Here is a 17,354-nt window from a genome sequence, read left to right on the forward strand (position 1 = left end):
GTTTGCTCTTTTGTGAGTCTGTTGAGTTTGGGGAGGGAGGTTGCAATTACAGAGAAGTTGTTTTTATGGTTATTTCCCAGCACTCCAGGGATGGGTGTTATGTACATAAAATCAGTATTTTAAAATTAATACTAAAAAGAAGAGTATTAAGAGTGAAAATAATAATACAGCAATGACGTCTGCGTTTCTTGCTAAGCACACTGAGCTTTGTGGGACAGTAGCCCTTCCATGAGGAAGACCATGACCTAGATGGCAGGATCCCTCTCCAGGAGCAAAAACATCCTTGATTCCTGCATTGTGTCCTAAAGTCAGCAGAGTTATGGTTTCATGATAGAAGTACAGGAGCTGAGACTTGTGAGATTCATCTCATGTAGGGGAAGAAGCCCTCAGAAAGCTTTCCCCGTGCCCAGTTAACTTTGTCTTGGGATAGATGAATCTGTGCTGTTGGCCGCATCTAAATGGACTGGATGCATCTGGCTAAAGTCTACCTGATTTCTTTCTCCCTGCATCCACCCACATTAGCTGCCTTGCTCTGCTTGCCCAGTCCAAGAGTTCTTGGTCACTTCGGCCTGGCAGGGTGATCTAATCAGGTGAACTGGCAGAGTTGTTCAGGGAGATGTTTTCCTGCCACTGCCCAGCAGCCTTGGATGAAAGAAAGAATAATTCACAAGGTGCAAGGGTTGCATTAACATTTTTTTGCATTGTCCTGGTTTGAGCCTAGAGGACAACTGAGCACCACACAGTTGCTCACTCACCCCTTCCCCCTCAGGAACAGGAAGGAGAAAATAAAGCAAAAGGCTCAGGAATCGAGACAAGGACAGGGAGGGATGACTCACCCATTAGGGTCACAGGTAAAAGACAAACTCATTAGGGGAAGAAAAAAGAACATAAATTTAATTCAGACATTAACAATAACAACACAGCAGACAGAGTAGGACAGTGAGAAGCATCTTAAAAACACCTTCCACCCCATCCCTCCCTTCTTCCCTGCTCAGCTTTGCTCCGGATTTCTCTACCTCCTCCCCCCTCAGTGGCACAGGAGGGCAGAGGATAGGGGGTACGGTCAGTCCTGGCACTTCTTCCTCCTCAGAGGGGGACTCCTTGCATTCTTACCCTGTTCCAACATGGTATCCCTCTCACAGAAGACAGTCCTCCACAAACTTTGTCCAATGTGAGTCCCTCCCACAGGCCACAGCACTTCCTGAGATGCTCCAGCATGTGTCACCCCCACGTGTTGCAGTCCTCCCAGTGCCAAACTACAACATGAGGGCTTCTTTCCTCAGAGTCCTGGCCTTCCTCAGATACAATCACCTGCTCTGGCGTGGGGTCCGCCATGGGCTGCAGGTTGACATCTGCTCCACCGTGGACCTCCACGGGCTTCAGGGGCACAGCCTGCCCTCTCACCAAGGGCTGCTGGGGAGTCTCTGCTCTGGCACACACCCCCCACTTCCTCCTTCTTTCTTCCATTAACCTCAGGGTTTGCATAGGTGTCCTCACAACTCCAACTCCTCCTCTCAGGTTCCCCTTCTTAAATACGTTATCACGGAGGTGCAGCCACCATCGTCAGTTGGCTCTGCCCTGGTGGGTCTGACTTGGAGCTGGGGGAGCTTCTAGAAGCTTCTCACAGGGGACCACTGCCGTAGCCCCTTCCCCCACTACCAAAAACTCTGCCACACACAAACCCAACACACGCAGTGAGTTAAGAGAGTGGATGAGCTGGAATGACACTGAAACGAAGCAGTGCGCAGCCACCAGGAAAACAACGTGTGCTTCATCTTCTCAGTTTTCTGGGTGCTGCTGGAGGAGCTGGCTGGAATCGGCATTTCTATCATGATCTACAGTAAGCATGCAGTGATTTCTTGCCTCTCTGATGGACTTGCAACAGCTAGTTCCTTAGATATTGGAAATACTCAGGAAGAGCTGCAAGAGTGTTTGGGGAAAGGAGCCCTCATCTCTCCACCTCCTAGTCTCCCTGGAGAGAAGACTTCCAGCATGAAAGAGATGGAGTGGAAAGTCACTCCCCATCTTTCATTATCATTTGATGCCTATCACTCATGCTGATAAAGCCAAAGAGCTGAAAGGTTTGAGTTGTTTCTCATGAATGCTGACATAGCAGAATGTATATCAGGAAAGGCCTGACATTTGATGTGGCTTTATCATTGCCAAGCAGGCAAAGAAAATGGATAAATTAATCTCCTTTTCCCTCCATCTGTCATAAGCCTTTATCCCACGGGGAGGAAAATATTTCCAGTTTGTCCTGGATTTTTGAAGAGTGATGCTATTGTATTTGCCAGCCCACACAATGCTTAAGTCATCAAAATGCCAGAAGTGGAGGGGAATGTGAATACCACTTATAACACAGCCTGGTGGACCACTAAGCTGGGTTTCAAGCCTCTCTGGTCTTTTTGAAAAGCCCCAGGAGACTTCCAGGCAGTCTTTCCCTCAGCTCATTGACTTTAACCACTTAGCCCTGAGCAGTCGTCTTGTGACTCACCATGTATTTCTTATTTACGTTTTACTAAGTAATGATATCTTTAACTTCACCGCCTCTGGTAGAAATGGGGATTTACAGTCAAGTTTTACAGCCTGAATAAGGAGTAAGGTGGTGGGATACCCTCAGTGTTAGGGTCCCAGCACCCCTCTCCTCTTTTCTGCGAAGGATGTGCAGTGTAAGCCCAGGAGCAACCCAGTGGTGTTTTATCAGCAGAACCAAGGCACACCTATGCTGTCCCTCACAAAACCTGTTGCTGGGTTGCCTAACTTTGCCACTGCAGTGGCCATGTTGGCATCGCTTTGGGGTAAAACCATGCTACAAGTTGAATCACCCACTTTCCAGGCTCTTAAAATCACTGTTCTGTTACAATTTAAAAGCAAATTCATGTTAAAAGACCTTTTTTTCTGAGTAGCGTTCCAAGGATCAGTCTGACTTCCCATGAGTTTTAAAATACAGCTCCAAGGTTTGAAAAAGAAAAATCAACTTTCTTTCTCCTTCCCCAGTGGAAAAAAAAATGAAGACATTTAAACAATATCTTTCTGTCCAAAGCCTCCAAGCTCATATATCTCTGTGAATGTTTAAAGAGAGTCTTTTTTCACTGTTGGTAAACGGTTGCAATGGACTTGTGGTTCTAATCTCCACAATGTTGTTAGCATGAAATATTTTTATACTTGAATCACAGTGTTCAATGGTTCTTTATACTGCGTGTCCATTCCTTTGTTGCGTGCAAAATTGGAGCTGTGTGCAAGACTAGCTATGACATCTCAGTATTTTCAACAGCATCATTGTTTATAGGATATTTTGGGGTCTGAGTCTGTTCAGGGCACCTGCAGCTTGCCAGACGCTTTGGAGACTGTGTCTCAGGTTGCAGCTTCCTTGATGCAGAATTCAAGTCTAGGTCCATTTAGTCTTTTTGCTACTGGTCCCTTGCATCACAGTTTGGTGAATGAATACAAATATTTCAGAAAGGCAACCTCACTCTGTGCCTGGGATGGATTAGAAGTCATGCAGCATGTGACCTTTTTTTTTTTTTTAATCTCCAGCACAGCGATGCAGTCCATGACCTGCTCCTGGACTTTATCACGTGGGTTGGCATCCTGCTCTCACTGGTCTGCCTCCTGATCTGCATCTTCACCTTCTGCTTCTTCCGTGGGCTGCAGAGCGACCGCAACACAATTCACAAGAACTTGTGCATCAGCCTCTTCGTGGCAGAACTCCTCTTCCTCATTGGCATCAACCGGACTGACCAGCCGGTAAGAGGCAAAGCACTTTCTGCTCCCACCACAGGCTCCCATCTCAGTGCATGTGGTATGTTTGAACATGCAGTGAGATATATTCCAGCAGTGCCTTAATTCCATGCATGAGTCCTCACAGGGCTGGGCCCCTGGTCGTTAACTGGGAGCCAAATGCTGATGCCTGCTGTGATTTCAGAGGCTTTATGTGTGTTGTTTTCAAATAATGCGTGTGTGTGTTTAACAAGCAGGTTGTAAAAATATGCTTATACTGTGTACATCTTTATATGTCAGATTGTGTATATACCTACCTTTTTATCTTTTAATATAATTCATATATGCAGAGATATGTCTATTTTAAAATAGTACACGCATATTTTCAAAGTGAAAAAAAAAAAATTCTTCCTTTGGAGAAGGGAAGAACTCCCTCATTCTTATTAAATGTCCCATTAAGAGTAATCCTGACTGTTACATTAATTCAGCACAGTATAAACTTCTTCCCTTGCTCTTTTCAATCCACACGCAGATTGCCTGTGCCGTCTTTGCTGCCCTGCTACACTTCTTCTTCCTGGCAGCTTTCACCTGGATGTTCCTGGAGGGGGTGCAGCTCTACATCATGCTGGTGGAGGTGTTTGAGAGCGAGCACTCCAGGAGGAAGTACTTCTATTTGGTCGGCTATGGCATGCCAGCGCTGATTGTGGCCGTATCAGCAGCGGTGGATTACAGGAGCTACGGCACGGACAAAGTGTGAGTGAGGCTTGACTCTGCTTGGACCTGGTCAGGAGGGATGCGAGTGTAGACAACAAAGGGAAGTGAAGAGCCCAGAGACCTGGCAAGCAAAGGAGGCTTGTGCAGGGAAAGCTCAGGCAGGAGACATACCTTGCCTTATCTCTGTGTCTCCAACACAGTCTATGATGTTACAGGACAAATTCCCCACTATGAAATGATTTGCAAAGGTATTTTCTTGGGGAAGTCAGTTGGGGAAAATTTTATCACATCATTGAGTAACATCAGCAGAGGTGGCTGTCCGATTTCTCAGTTAGGTACTGTATCAGCAAGGTCATCCTTCTTCTCTAACCAAAGAGTATTTCTCATTTGGATGATGAAACGCTGCTTTCTTCTTCCTGTTTTTTAACTGTTCTATTGAATTAACAGAGCCTGCAGTCAAGATAGGTGGTGAATGTGGCGTGCGTTAGACTCTTTGCAAATCAGAACAGCCACATCATTTATCATTATGAATATTCTTAAATGTTCTTAACGTTGCTGAAGCTGGTATCAAAGCACAATTTAGATGGTCATGCAACACGGTCTAATGGAAAACAAAGGGAAAATAGAGCTAGAGCCTTTGATTTTCTTTGCCAGCTTTGTTACAATAGCACTAACAATGTGTTTTTATTAATGTTTTTTTTTTTTTTTCTTTCCCTTGTCAGGCTGCTTTTCCCCTGTCATTTTAATTGAGTTAAGGACTCAGTCTGAAGGCATACATAGCAATGAGCTGGTGGCATTTTTAAAGCTCTTTTTTAGCATAGACCAGGTCAGGCCATGGCAGCAGTTGATACTCTGTTAAACTCAACTTCAGAATTTTTGCCTGAAAGCTTATTGATATATATGATCCTGATTCCTTGCAGAAGCAAATCTGTAGAGCAGTGGAGCTGCTCGTGATCCTTGTACCAAGCAGGTAGGCTTGGATCCAAGCTGGATATTTGCATTGTGTTCCTCCCATGAGTAGGAGAATAGCAATCTGAATTTGTATAAATGTCATACTTTCTAGAAAGGAAATGTCCCACACTGATAAAGGTAGGAGGGAGTAAGTTTTCAAGGGTCTCTACCAATTTATGCAAATTAGTTTGACCAACTTTGACAGGCCAAGGGGGCAAAGAAGAAGTAACACAACAGCTGATTTCAGTTTCTGGGGAACTCTTCTGTTCACATCCCCTCTTAAGCAATATGTAAGCCCCCACTGAATCAGGTATTGAAACAATCAGCCTTGTCCATTTAGATAAATTTATTCTTACTATGGTGTTTCTGTGGAGCAGATATCTCTCCACAGTGGCCTACATGGGGCGTGCTGAGCCTCAAACATGTTACAGCTGAAGGCCCACGAGTCCATCTCCCTGGAAAGCCAGCTGAGATACACCAGCACATCTGCCATCGCTGCAGCTGTGTCCCCACCAGTCCAGTTCTCAGTCTGGTGTTTTAGTGGCTGCCTTCCATGCTGCTCACCCTGTGACTTCTGCAACGTTACCATCGCAGGGCTTGCAGCACCAGAGCAATCCTTTTGCCTTCTCTGTCAATGTTTTGGGCTGCCTACAAAGAAAACCCAAAATTACAGTTAATTTGTGATGAAAGCTAGCACCAACTGCATTCTCTTACGGTGCCGTGTAACTGTTGGGTGTTGAAAACGTCTTACTTCATTCCCTCATAGTAAAAGGACATCCACAAGCCCAGGGAATCGCTTTGAACGTGAGACAGCAGTTGATTTGCATCCACCCTCATCTTTGCAAAGTCCCTCATGATGCTCTGTAGGGACAACCTGAGTACCAGAATAGGTTCTGGGAGATGGCAGCACACAGTATGCTGGCTGTAGAGATTGGGAGCATACGGCACCTAACCACAGCTCCCATAACCATGGCAGCTTTGCGTTGCTGAAACATTTCCACTTCTGTTAAATGAATGTATGGACCTTTCTGAAGCACAGCAAAATAAACATATTCCATGGGATATGCTGTCTTTTCCCAACAGGCCTTGGATGCCCAAATGTTTCCATGGCGTGGGAGGTACAGGCAGAAAGTTTGGCTGAGATTCGCTGGAAGCAAACAACAAAACTTTGCTATCTTTGTGTTGAGGAGGCAGCAGTCCTCTGTCTGTGCCAGTAAAATCTCTCTCCCCACAGCATAAAGTAGTACTTTTAATGATTAAACATGTATATATAATATTTTGCAAATAAATATTTACAGAGATTTGCAGAGCCTAAAATATTTATTTTTAATCTCTAATTTCAGAGTGCACAATTTTATCACATTCTCATAGTGGAAAATAAAAGACATACAATATGTTTTGTATAACTATCATGCTCCATCTGGTTGATGGATGATGATGTATTTTTCTGTGTAATGTTATTAGAAGGGTAGAACTGATTAGAATTTGTAGTGAACTATATGCCAGGCATACATAATTTGATTGCAAGAAGTTGCTTGGTTTTGCCGGGTTTTGTAAAACATCCTCTGAAATATATTACTTGCCTCCCTCCATTATTTATTGCATTTGTTTAAGCGGGACTTATGGAGCTGTTAGTGTTATTTGTTTTTTGCCTGGCATTTGGTGCCACCATTCATACATCTCAGAATGATTTGCTTAGACACCTAAAGTAGGCTTTCTTGATTTCATTTTCCTTTCTAAATCCAACCCTTCTGTAACACATGCCCAGATTACATAGCTAGGAACAGGCAGTTCTTCTCTGTTTCTTTACTCATCATTTGGTGCTTGTGATTTTCTGAAGCAATTTTGTGTAAGAGCAGTTCAAACCACTCATATTAGGAGATTAATTTGCTTTTAGAAGCAAGCAGCAGTGTAGTGGTTCCATTAAAAGATCATCCCATTCAAGCCAGCAGGGACTATTCATGTGAGCAAGCTGAGCTGTGTTCGGCCCTTCCCCAAAAATAATTCAGAAATGTTGCATCTCACCTTGTTCTGATTGTAATTTCTAAAGTAAAGGTGAAAAGCAGGAAGCCCCACTGCAGACCATGTGGTCCCCCAACATTTCCAAAGTGATTCTGGCAATGCTCAAGTAAACTTTCAAGTGACTATTTCTTATCGGCCAGGTTTTCAGCTGCTGTGTCTTAAATGGTCACATCTCAAGTTTTGCTGCAAAAAAAAAAGATATTGGGATTGCAGTTTTAAAAAGTTACATCATTTGCCTTGTCCTGTGTGTTAGCCAAATCCATCCATCTCCTGGCCAGATCTGATGTCATCATGGTAGGCAATGCTGCAAAATGTAGAGGGAACATAGCATCTGCAGTTGCTATTAGTGTTTGAAAATAACTTGTGTCTAAAATTCAGTAAAAGATGAATTAAGACTTTAGCAGCTTCCCTTTGAGAGGACTCTCTCAAGTAGTAGGCCGTCCAAAAATCAACAGCAAGAAGCTATTCCATATTCCCATACTATCCTGGGTTTCATATCAGTGCCTCTTGCAAATCTCAGAGGAAAGAGGCTATGCTTTGAGTGGTTCATTATATTTTAGAAAACGTACTTGTAGGTATATTCATCCACTGGTGATCAAATTCTTCATGACAGGAATCTCTCTATTGTTTCTCCCCTCTCTCCCCCCTTTTTGTTATTCTATAAAGAAGGTTATACATGGTAAGCAATCCAGCTGTCAGAAAGCAAAATGAAAGCCTGGTGTATGTACACAGCCTCCAAGTCCATCAGCCAGCCACTGACATTTTTTGCATGTTAATGTTGCTTGGAAAATAACTTCTAACAATACAGTCTGCCTTGGGTGGCTCCACTGAACTTGTTCTATTTTCAGCGTTCGTGCCTGGTATTTAGAGGAGGAAGCATGAGCAATGTGGACACTGGACTGCGTTAAGCAGAACCTGTATTGCACCCTTGAAAGGCATGTCTTGTGCATACATAGCCCATTACCACACCCAGACAAGGAGGCTATATAGCCACATGAAACAAACCGCTGAGCTCCCACGAACAACATGATATGTTTAGGGCTCTTCAAATTTTATGGTCCAGTGGCAGCTAATGATTGTTTATTAGTTATATTTAATACACACCAGGGATAGGTTAGTATTTGATTTCTCTTCATGCAGAAAATAGAGTAAAATCTTTGTAGTCTGTATTACTTGGGAAAAGCTTGAGGTGAATATAGTGACTTGTCACTGTGGAAAAGGAGGAAATTAAAAACTAAAGGAAAGCAGTGCTGCAGAGCTTGTTACAAGCACTAATACGTCGGTGTGACTCTTGGAAGAAGCAGTGGGTTTTTGAGCAGCATTCCCTGCATCTGCAGATTTTCAGATAATCTGCTTTGCCTTGTACTGAGCCCTGAAGTAGCTTGTTTGCTTAATGGCAGCAAAGTCTAAACTTGTAATGCAGCAAGTCCATGTTCACAGTGCAGCTGCGCATGTGGGGTCAGAAGTAACTCGGCAGCCCAAGATTAGCAACTTTGGGAAGTGAGTTGCCTGATTGCTTCCTTGTTTTGAGGAGCTCATTTATGCAGCTCATTGTGCGTGTGGGTTTTTGTCTTTTAAGGGAAGAAAAGCTCAGTGTGGTACTTGTCTGATTAGCAATTTACAGCTCCTCAATGCAATTGGCAAGATGCCTGTGTTTTGATGTTTGGGTCTTAATTTGCATTTTTAATGAGGTATGACTTAAAAAGGTTCAAAGTTGCATCGCTTCCCGATGACCACAAAAAAAATGGCTTTAAGTCCCTCTGCAGATTAGAGGCAGTCCTGCAGCTTTCCGTTTAGTCACCGAAGACTGAGTGTCATACACAGTTTAATAGAAAGGCTGTTTTTTCTATCCAAACAAATAAAAAATGACATCACGTTCTTTAACGCGTGCAGAGGCAAGAAAAAGCCTTCTCTGGTTTTCGCAAGCTGTACTCTTGCTTAGATGAAGCCGTCTCTTGTTGGAAGGGGACGCTTTTGCCTGTCTTCTGCTTATCTTGAGGGCAGGACCTGGCTCCTCGGCTGTTTCCCATCCACAGCATCCATCTCTTGTCACTGAATTGTGCTCCACAACCGAAGAGACAGATTTTTTACGGGAACAGGGTAGAAAATTTCATCCATTTGGCTGGCTGGAAAGGAAACCAGTTGCTTCACGCTTCTTCACTCAGCCCGGCACGTCTTCTCCCTTGTGCTGTATTTCAGCTTTCACTGATTTTTCCCTGTGTTCCAATCTATATGCATTCAAAAACAGCTGCATCAGATGTGACCATATGGCTGGCCATCATGCTTTAAGGAGTAAAGAGAGGGTTTATGTCTTTCCTTTTCCCTGGGCTTTCCAAGAGCCAGCTCACTCTGTGCTGAAGGAAAACCAAGTTGCTTGGCAATTAAAATACACTGTGCTCCCAACTCCTGTGCAGCAGGGGCTAGGTAATGTTCTGAATGTTAAACTGACAAAAAAAGTTAAAAATATTTGAATTTAAAAAACCCAAACAAACAACCCTCTCAGTCCTCTCCCACACACCATCTTTCTTATTATCAGTAGAAAAAAGTTGTGGGGCTGCATATTCCCTGATTTATATGTGGCAGCTGAGGCATAAGCACTAGTTACACTTTTTTACTATGGGATGCGGCAGGTATAAATGCCATGTAATGTGTGAGCTGCTGTTATGCAGACATCTTTTTTTCAGGGATAGAGGAGAGATCTTTTTACAGGGACTTCATTATCCTTGAAACCTCTATTCCTCTGTCAAATCTAGTTGCAATTCAGCGACATTTCAGATGTTATTATGGGTGATACACAGATGTCAAGATCACATAAACCCTTTCCTATAGGAAACCAGACTCAGATAGTTCTAGTCTCTCATGTTGTTCCGTTACCAGCCACGTCTAAATCACCTTGAACTTCAGCAGCCACAGAGGAAGCAAGATTTCCCTGCAATCGCTCTGAAAATCTCTGTTTGCCTCTCACATTAAAATTTTGATGCTGTCACATGAAGATTCTGGATGAACAGCTGCAGAGGCAGTTCAGGAGAGATGGTCACAGAAGTGACAGTATTTTAATTTGTGACAAATAGCAGTACAACCATATATATATATATATCAAAACATCTTCGACACTGACGAGACATTAAATTTATATGGTCAAGGAGGAAATTGAGAAGCTTTCTCTACATCTTTGAATTTATTCATATCTTGGCTTTTCCCAGTCGTAGAGGCTCAGGGCATGTTTTATTCTCTCAGCACATGGCTCCTGCTGATCTCCTCTGTGGGGCTGCTGTCACAGACCTTTCTGCCTATTGCAGAGTCCATTGGAAGGGAAAAAACATTCTGCACGTGCACTAGAACTGTCATTTGTGAGAACTACTATCTCTTCCACCATGATAAATTCATATGTACAGTTCCTGTCGCTTGCTTAAATATGAAATTCCATCGGATATTTAGTAGAATGGTTTTATGCTTTCTTAGTCCTCTGTGTATAAGTGGAGCTGTGATTTGCGGTGTTGCAAACACGACAAGATATTATTATTATTTTAAACATCATGAGAAACTTTCTTGGAATTTATACTCGTCTGTCTGGTATCCAGTCACTTCCATTTTATCTTCCTGTCGCCTGGAATGAACTAGGAATGGAAATGTAATTTCCCAGGGGCCTTAAAAAAAGTGGGGAGTATTAAATGCGGTTGAAATTAAGCGATTAATAATTTAGTTTTAAACCATGAATCAACTTCATGTGATAGCACAGACCATATGCAACTCTCGAAACATTAGTGGAAACAAAACACTCCGGAGGTTCAGGGAAATAAAACGCTCTAAAGGGGAAGTTACTGAACCTAATTAAACCTCAGCCTTCTATTATCCAAATTGTGCTTCCTATTTGTACCAAATTTGCTTTGATCTGCTTGTTGGAGAAATGTCATCTTGCGTGACAGCTGACAGACAGCTTGCATTGCATCAGAGTCGGAGAGGCAAGAGGAGCTTAAAGCACAGAATAAGCTCCATGGATGCTCATCAGACCCGTTTCTTAAAAAACCCCACAGTTTAAGGGTTTTTTCCAACAGACGCAGAAAGCCTTAGCAACTAGGCCTTGTGCCATTTTCTCCCTGATTCCTCCAGAGGTAATTATCTTACTCCATCAATAGCGCTGTCAGAAATTGGGCACATAATTCAGCATTTAAATGAACAAGCAATGTAATATTTCCTGTCTCCCACCGGCATGTTTTGCAGCTCACATTCTTCTCTGTCACTCGCTCACTCTTGATGTATGTCCTGGGTGCAGTCCTTGAATGCCTTCTCTCCCCTGTGTTTCATTACAGATGTTGGCTCCGACTTGACACCTACTTCATTTGGAGCTTTATAGGACCAGCGACCTTGATAATTATGGTAAGAACTCCTAATTAACTACTCCATCTCGCAGGTCAAGAAATAAAACTTTTGCTGTCCCTTTACTCTTTATCTTTAATTTACACAGATTAATTTGAGAAAGGCATGTTCTTCTTTGACCCCACCTGGCACAAGCAATTAGACCCTCATTATGAGAGACTCTTGGCATTGCAAAATACTTGTTCAAAACAGGCCAGGGATCTTCGGAGCAGGCGCTTGCAGAGTTTGGTTTCTACCATTGGACATTTAGAAGTACCAAACTCTATTTTGATGCCCCTCACTGCCCCCCTCCTTTTGAATTCCAGAGCAAAGCTTTGCATCAATCATGCAAAAAAGGGGAAATCTGTGGGGGGAGGGGGGGGGGGGATGGAATGAAATAAAGTCCAAACTAGAAGAGAGGTTTGATGGGGGTTTTTCCTCCCTAGCAGAAGTTGAAGCTCATGTGACTTCACCTTAGCACATTGCCAGAGTATCAGCTAACACATCAACAAGGTAGAGAACCCAAGTCTAGAGACAGCTGGAGTTTTCTTATACTTTAATCGCTACAATATGGCTTAAATAAACCATCCTTTGTTTTGAATAGACTACAGTTTGGCTAACACAGCAAACCAGGCGCTCTCACTTCAATGCAGACATTGTCCCCGCTTCTCCTGCTTCTCCTGCAACTGGAGGCTGTTTCAGCAGCCGGGAGGGGGCTGCACCACCACCTATGACTGTTGGGTTTTTTTCCCCTTAAGCAATTCATTCATAAGAAAGATATCTTCCTTTTTTGATTATGTCTCAAACCCTGGCCTGGGCTTTTGGGGGGAACTCCTTTCCAGGAATTGACAACCTTGTTAACAATGAGGCATTGAAACACCATCACATCTTTTACAAAACAAATCAAACTATATTTCCTTTTTATTTTTTTAAATTTGCATTGTGCTAAGCATCTTCAACAGCTGTGATTTCCCAGTCTGTCTCCCTCATTGCAATGCATTTAAAAGATATATTCATAGGAAAAGATGCTTTTTTGCTTCATTACAATGGGGCCAGCTAAGCAAGATGCTTGGAATGATTTTTCACGACTGTATACCTCTCAGACACATACGACCTGTTACAGAACATGCTCTTAATTTTCCATAATGTCATTTGAAGCACTACAGCTGATGTTGGAATTCACCCCATATCAGTAACATATGTAGTGCCATGGCTTTGGTAACGCTGTGGCATCACCAGTCCTGCAGTCCACAGACCAGCTCTCCTTATAAAATGCTTGGAAATTTTCTGTGATTCAGTCGCTAAAAAACTGTAGCATGAGCTGATTTCCTACAGCAATTTATGTTACAGAGAAGCAGATGACTTTTTCCCCATCGTGTTGTGCCATGTCACGTAACTCTCTTTTTTTTTTCCTTCCCGCCCCCCCCCCCCCCCATTACAGCTTAATGTCATTTTCCTTGGGATTGCTCTCTATAAAATGTTTCATCATACTGCCATACTGAAACCCGAATCTGGATGTCTTGACAATATCAAGTAAGTGGTTGGGCTTTTTTCTTTCTCTCTTCTTGTTTCTGTCTTTTGCTGTTTATGCCTGTGTTCCTCTCTGAGGAGTTTACAGGGGAACCAACTCTGCTGGCAGCAATGATAACCAGGGGCAATACGCTGGGTTGTGGCACTGAAGAGTGGTTTCTGATAGGTACCAGCAAGTAGCTGATGACCACTGCATTGGGATTTGGCTGCCAGTGGCGGCACTTTCCCTTCAATGCATGAAGGAAGCAAAGTTGCATTTGCTGTCCTTGAAGCAGGTAACCTTCTAGTCCCTTTACCTAAAAGAAAACCGTGTCCAGTAATTACCAGCTAATTATTGCAGTCTCTACAGAGAAGGTGTTGAAATTGTTGATCATTACTGTTTCTCTGTGCTCTGAGGGCAGCAGCCTTACTTCTTTTCTGTTTGTTTTGGCCCTTGACAGATTTAATGACCCAAATTCTCCCCAGAATCTGATTAGTTTCAGCAAAGTTACCAGGGCTTTACCTGGGGGTGTCCACATCAGAGGGAGTGCTTGCCAGCCAAGGCATGTTTTGCCCTTGGACTCAGTTAACATCTGAGCCTGGGCATCTTACTGTCTAGGAAGCTGCTTCATTGTATTAATAGTATATTAGTCTCTGTCAGTGCCTGTTTATTCAAGTACCTCTGGCTTTAATTACTCACTTCAAAAATAGGAGTGGGATTTCAGGTGCAGCTCATGATAAGATGGGGAGCCTGCTAATTAATAAAACCATCTAATGAACTTCAGGAGGAGGAAACTGTTGGGAGTCAGCACTTTACTGCCTGCCCCGGAAAGGAGAGCGTTGTGAGACACAGCTGGAAGTTGGTTCTCCCCTCTTCCATGGCGGGAGTGGAAGAAAAGGCACTAGGGGAGCTCGTTAGGAGATGACTGAATTGCACAGTTGCAAGACAGTTCTCAGCAAGGTGGTTGTTCTTACCACTGAGCTGCTCTTGCAAATGCAACTGTAGTTTAAATTATGTCAGTCCCCTCCTTAAACCTTCCCATCAGACAAGGCTTGCAATTCTGTTGGCATGACACGACCTGGCATGGTCCTTTGGGTGAAGTTTTAGTTTCTCAGGCACAGCTTCTGCTTCAAAGATTGTGAAGAAAGGGGATCAGAGCCTGTACAAATGCATGAGCCCCCAGTGAGCTCAGGGACCCAGGGCACTCATTATTCATGTCTGTCCCTGCCCAGGTTGCAGGCAGGCTGCTCTGCAGTGTGCTTCTGTTTCTCCTGCCATCACTCAGCTATAAGATGAAATTGGTAGAGCAGTCTCTTCTAGATGTCCAGGACTTATCCCAGCATGATAGTCTTTCCTTTGGTCTTGGATGAGGTGTTAAAGGAATGGTGCATTTAATAACACTTATTAATAAGACTACTCATCATGCGTTAGTGCTATCGTATTGCTCACTGAGAACAGTCTTTCTAAGGTTACCCACACAAAATCTGTCTAGAAAGCTTTGCAGTATGACATTTAAATTAAAAACTGGGGGGAAAAAAAACAACAAAGCCCTTATAATTAAATCAGAAATAATAATTGCCTACTGTATAATCTTAGTTGTACTAATCACTAGTATCTTTGTTTAAAATGCCAGGAATTTATACAACCAGTTATGTCAATTATAATGTCATTGTAAAATACTTTATAGGTTCTTTGGCAGTTGAGCGTCTATCCCTGATCTGATTTCATTAAAATGTTTTGAAAACACAATCCATTAAAATACTTTTAAGTATGTTGCTGATACCCTTCCAAACGTGTTGCTTCATTACAAATTATTTCTTATGCTTGAAAAAGTAAGAGAAACACGATATAAACTTGGGAAGACCCCAAGCTCACCCTAGGAAGTTTATCAAAACAAGAATTTCAGAAGGGACTTGATTGTAATTTCTGAATACCTAACCAGGACAGAGTTAAGTCTCTAAATCCGAGGCATGTATTGTCTCAATATTGGATATGCTTGAGTTAGAAGGTGTAGATTTTTAACAGAGAAGTGAATTCACCTTTGAGAGAGCTTTCCTAGGACATGATGGGTTTAAAATCTCTGGAAACTTTTAGGTAAGATCATAGTCATCTTCTAGATAAAATCGTAGTCATCTTCTAGGTAAGATAGTGGTCCTTTTCCAAAGTCATGGGCTCTAACTCAGTTGTAAAATGTGGATGTGGTGCAGCAGCTCTAGAGTAAAAACCCACAGATCGCATTATTGCACAGGTGACCAAGAAGATCCTTTCAGACCTTACTTCCGTGGGTCTGTACGGTTGGTGAAAAGACACCCAGACCTGTTTCTTAAGACATGTTCTGCCTTTGCTGTTTCTCAGCATGGTCCCAGAGCCTTGCATCTTGTCTTATCGGTTTATATTTAAAAAACAAAACCAAATTGAGGGCCTGCATTTGAGGGCCCCTTGCTGTCATCTGTATGTGACAGCTTTACGGCACACAGGGAGCTGAATGGGAGTTTGTTCTCTCAATTCATTTCCTAACGCTGCTCAGTGTTAGGCTGTGGTGAAGCTCTCGCAACATAAATCTTGAGCCTGTTCAACAACAGCAAAATACTTGATTCCCTATGGCAATGTAAAAATAAAGGCTATAAAATATTTTAATAGGCTGTTAATAAGCACCCCTGCAATCTGGTTCTTGCCTATGTCACTTTAAAGGTTAGAAATACATTATGAAGTATAGAAAATAGAGAGCCAAATAACTCCACTTAAATTAATGAACTTGATAAGGTATCAGGTGTCACCTGGGATACCTTTAATTACTGCACCAACAGAAAAGCCATTCAAAGGGCAGTGCCTGAACCAGATGCTGTGTGGCTGAAAGATTTGTAGGCACTGTGCGAAGTTGTAAAAATAAACTTCCTTAACCTTCAGAAACAGTCCATGTATTATTGTGCCAGCATGAGAGAATCTGTCATTCCTACAGTGGACCACCGGTTACCCAGGGGTTACCCAGCAAGAGATTTGATGAGTACAGAGCTGGTTTATTTTTCACCCATGTTAACTTTTCCAGCTCAGCCCATCACTACCAAGAGGGAAGTAGAGTTTCCCCCATGCCAAGAGCATCCTCCCTGTATGGCAGGTTGGTACTGAGATGATTCAGTGTGTTGTGCCTGCTGAGACAGTGAGGTTTGTGCTCTAGTCCTACTTTTGAGACATGTAGTCAGGAGAAGATGCGAGCTCGTGTATGTGGGATATGTTGTTCAGAGCTGCAAGAGTTTCTGTGACTGCCACCGATGCCAGGAGGGCAGACTAGCTCCCATTTCACAACAGGTACCATCACCAAGAGTAGCATGCTTTTACCTAGGACCTTTTGAAAAAAGTTCAGTTGGACTTCTCGCTTCAATATGTTTCAACAGAAATTTTAAGGGTTCACCCGCCTCCTCAAATGCAGGGTGGGAGGGGATTTTCCCTCACAGCCTTTACCAATGGCTGTTTTTCTGGGGGCTCAAGGTCCACTGTGGCTATTGCTCTTTCATCTTTTCACAGCTTGGCAGCAAACATAGGTGAGCAGAGATGGGCATTCAGGAGCATTGTTTAGTCTTTGGTAGCTGTGCCCACATCACTTGTACCTTACTCATGGCCCACCTGAGAACATAAGTGGGATGCAAGAGGTGCACAAAGATGCTCATGAGCACAAACTGATTCACTGACAACAAATGTGACTGGGAAGGCATTGTTTCAGAGTATTGATTCCCCCAGCCCTTATGAGCTTGCAGAGAAGACAGATCTTTCAAGCCAGAGACTATGCAAGCTTTTTAGATGGCAAAAGCTTACTGTGCTGCTTGCATCTATAGCCTGCGAGTGGAGACTGTAGGTGATTCAGTGCAGTATTGATGCACTCTTGCTAGCAGATGGCTCCTCACGAGGATGTGTTACCAGCTGGAATATTTTAGAGCAGCTGTGAAGCTGTTTTACCGGAGGTTGCTGCCGTGTGGAGTGATTTCTGGAGTCAAGCAGCTTGAAGTCTCTCCTTCGCGCTTTTCCATTGTGCCGGGTAGATGTTAGATGTGTGAAATGTCTCAGACTGTCGTAGACAGGAGTACAC

General features: G+C 43.1%; 1 protein-coding gene across 27 annotated transcripts in view; it reads left to right on the top strand.

Moving 5' to 3' along the window:
* The window catches only part of ADGRL3 (adhesion G protein-coupled receptor L3), a 520,467-nt gene that overhangs the window by 450,949 nt on the left and 52,164 nt on the right, over nucleotides 1-17,354 (top strand). For all 27 annotated transcript variants that reach the window (XM_042796493.1, XM_042796492.1, XM_042796511.1 and 24 more), the window contains 4 exons: nucleotides 3,538-3,747; nucleotides 4,253-4,473; nucleotides 11,718-11,784; nucleotides 13,205-13,296. In XM_042796493.1, coding sequence (XP_042652427.1) covers nucleotides 3,538-3,747; nucleotides 4,253-4,473; nucleotides 11,718-11,784; nucleotides 13,205-13,296 — 590 coding nt within the window. The remainder of the gene's footprint in view (nucleotides 1-3,537; nucleotides 3,748-4,252; nucleotides 4,474-11,717; nucleotides 11,785-13,204; nucleotides 13,297-17,354) is intronic.

Source organism: Tyto alba, unplaced genomic scaffold, assembly GCF_018691265.1.
Source record: "Tyto alba isolate M040663 unplaced genomic scaffold, T.alba_DEE_v4.0 Super-Scaffold_23, whole genome shotgun sequence".
NCBI lineage: Eukaryota > Metazoa > Chordata > Aves > Strigiformes > Tytonidae > Tyto > Tyto alba.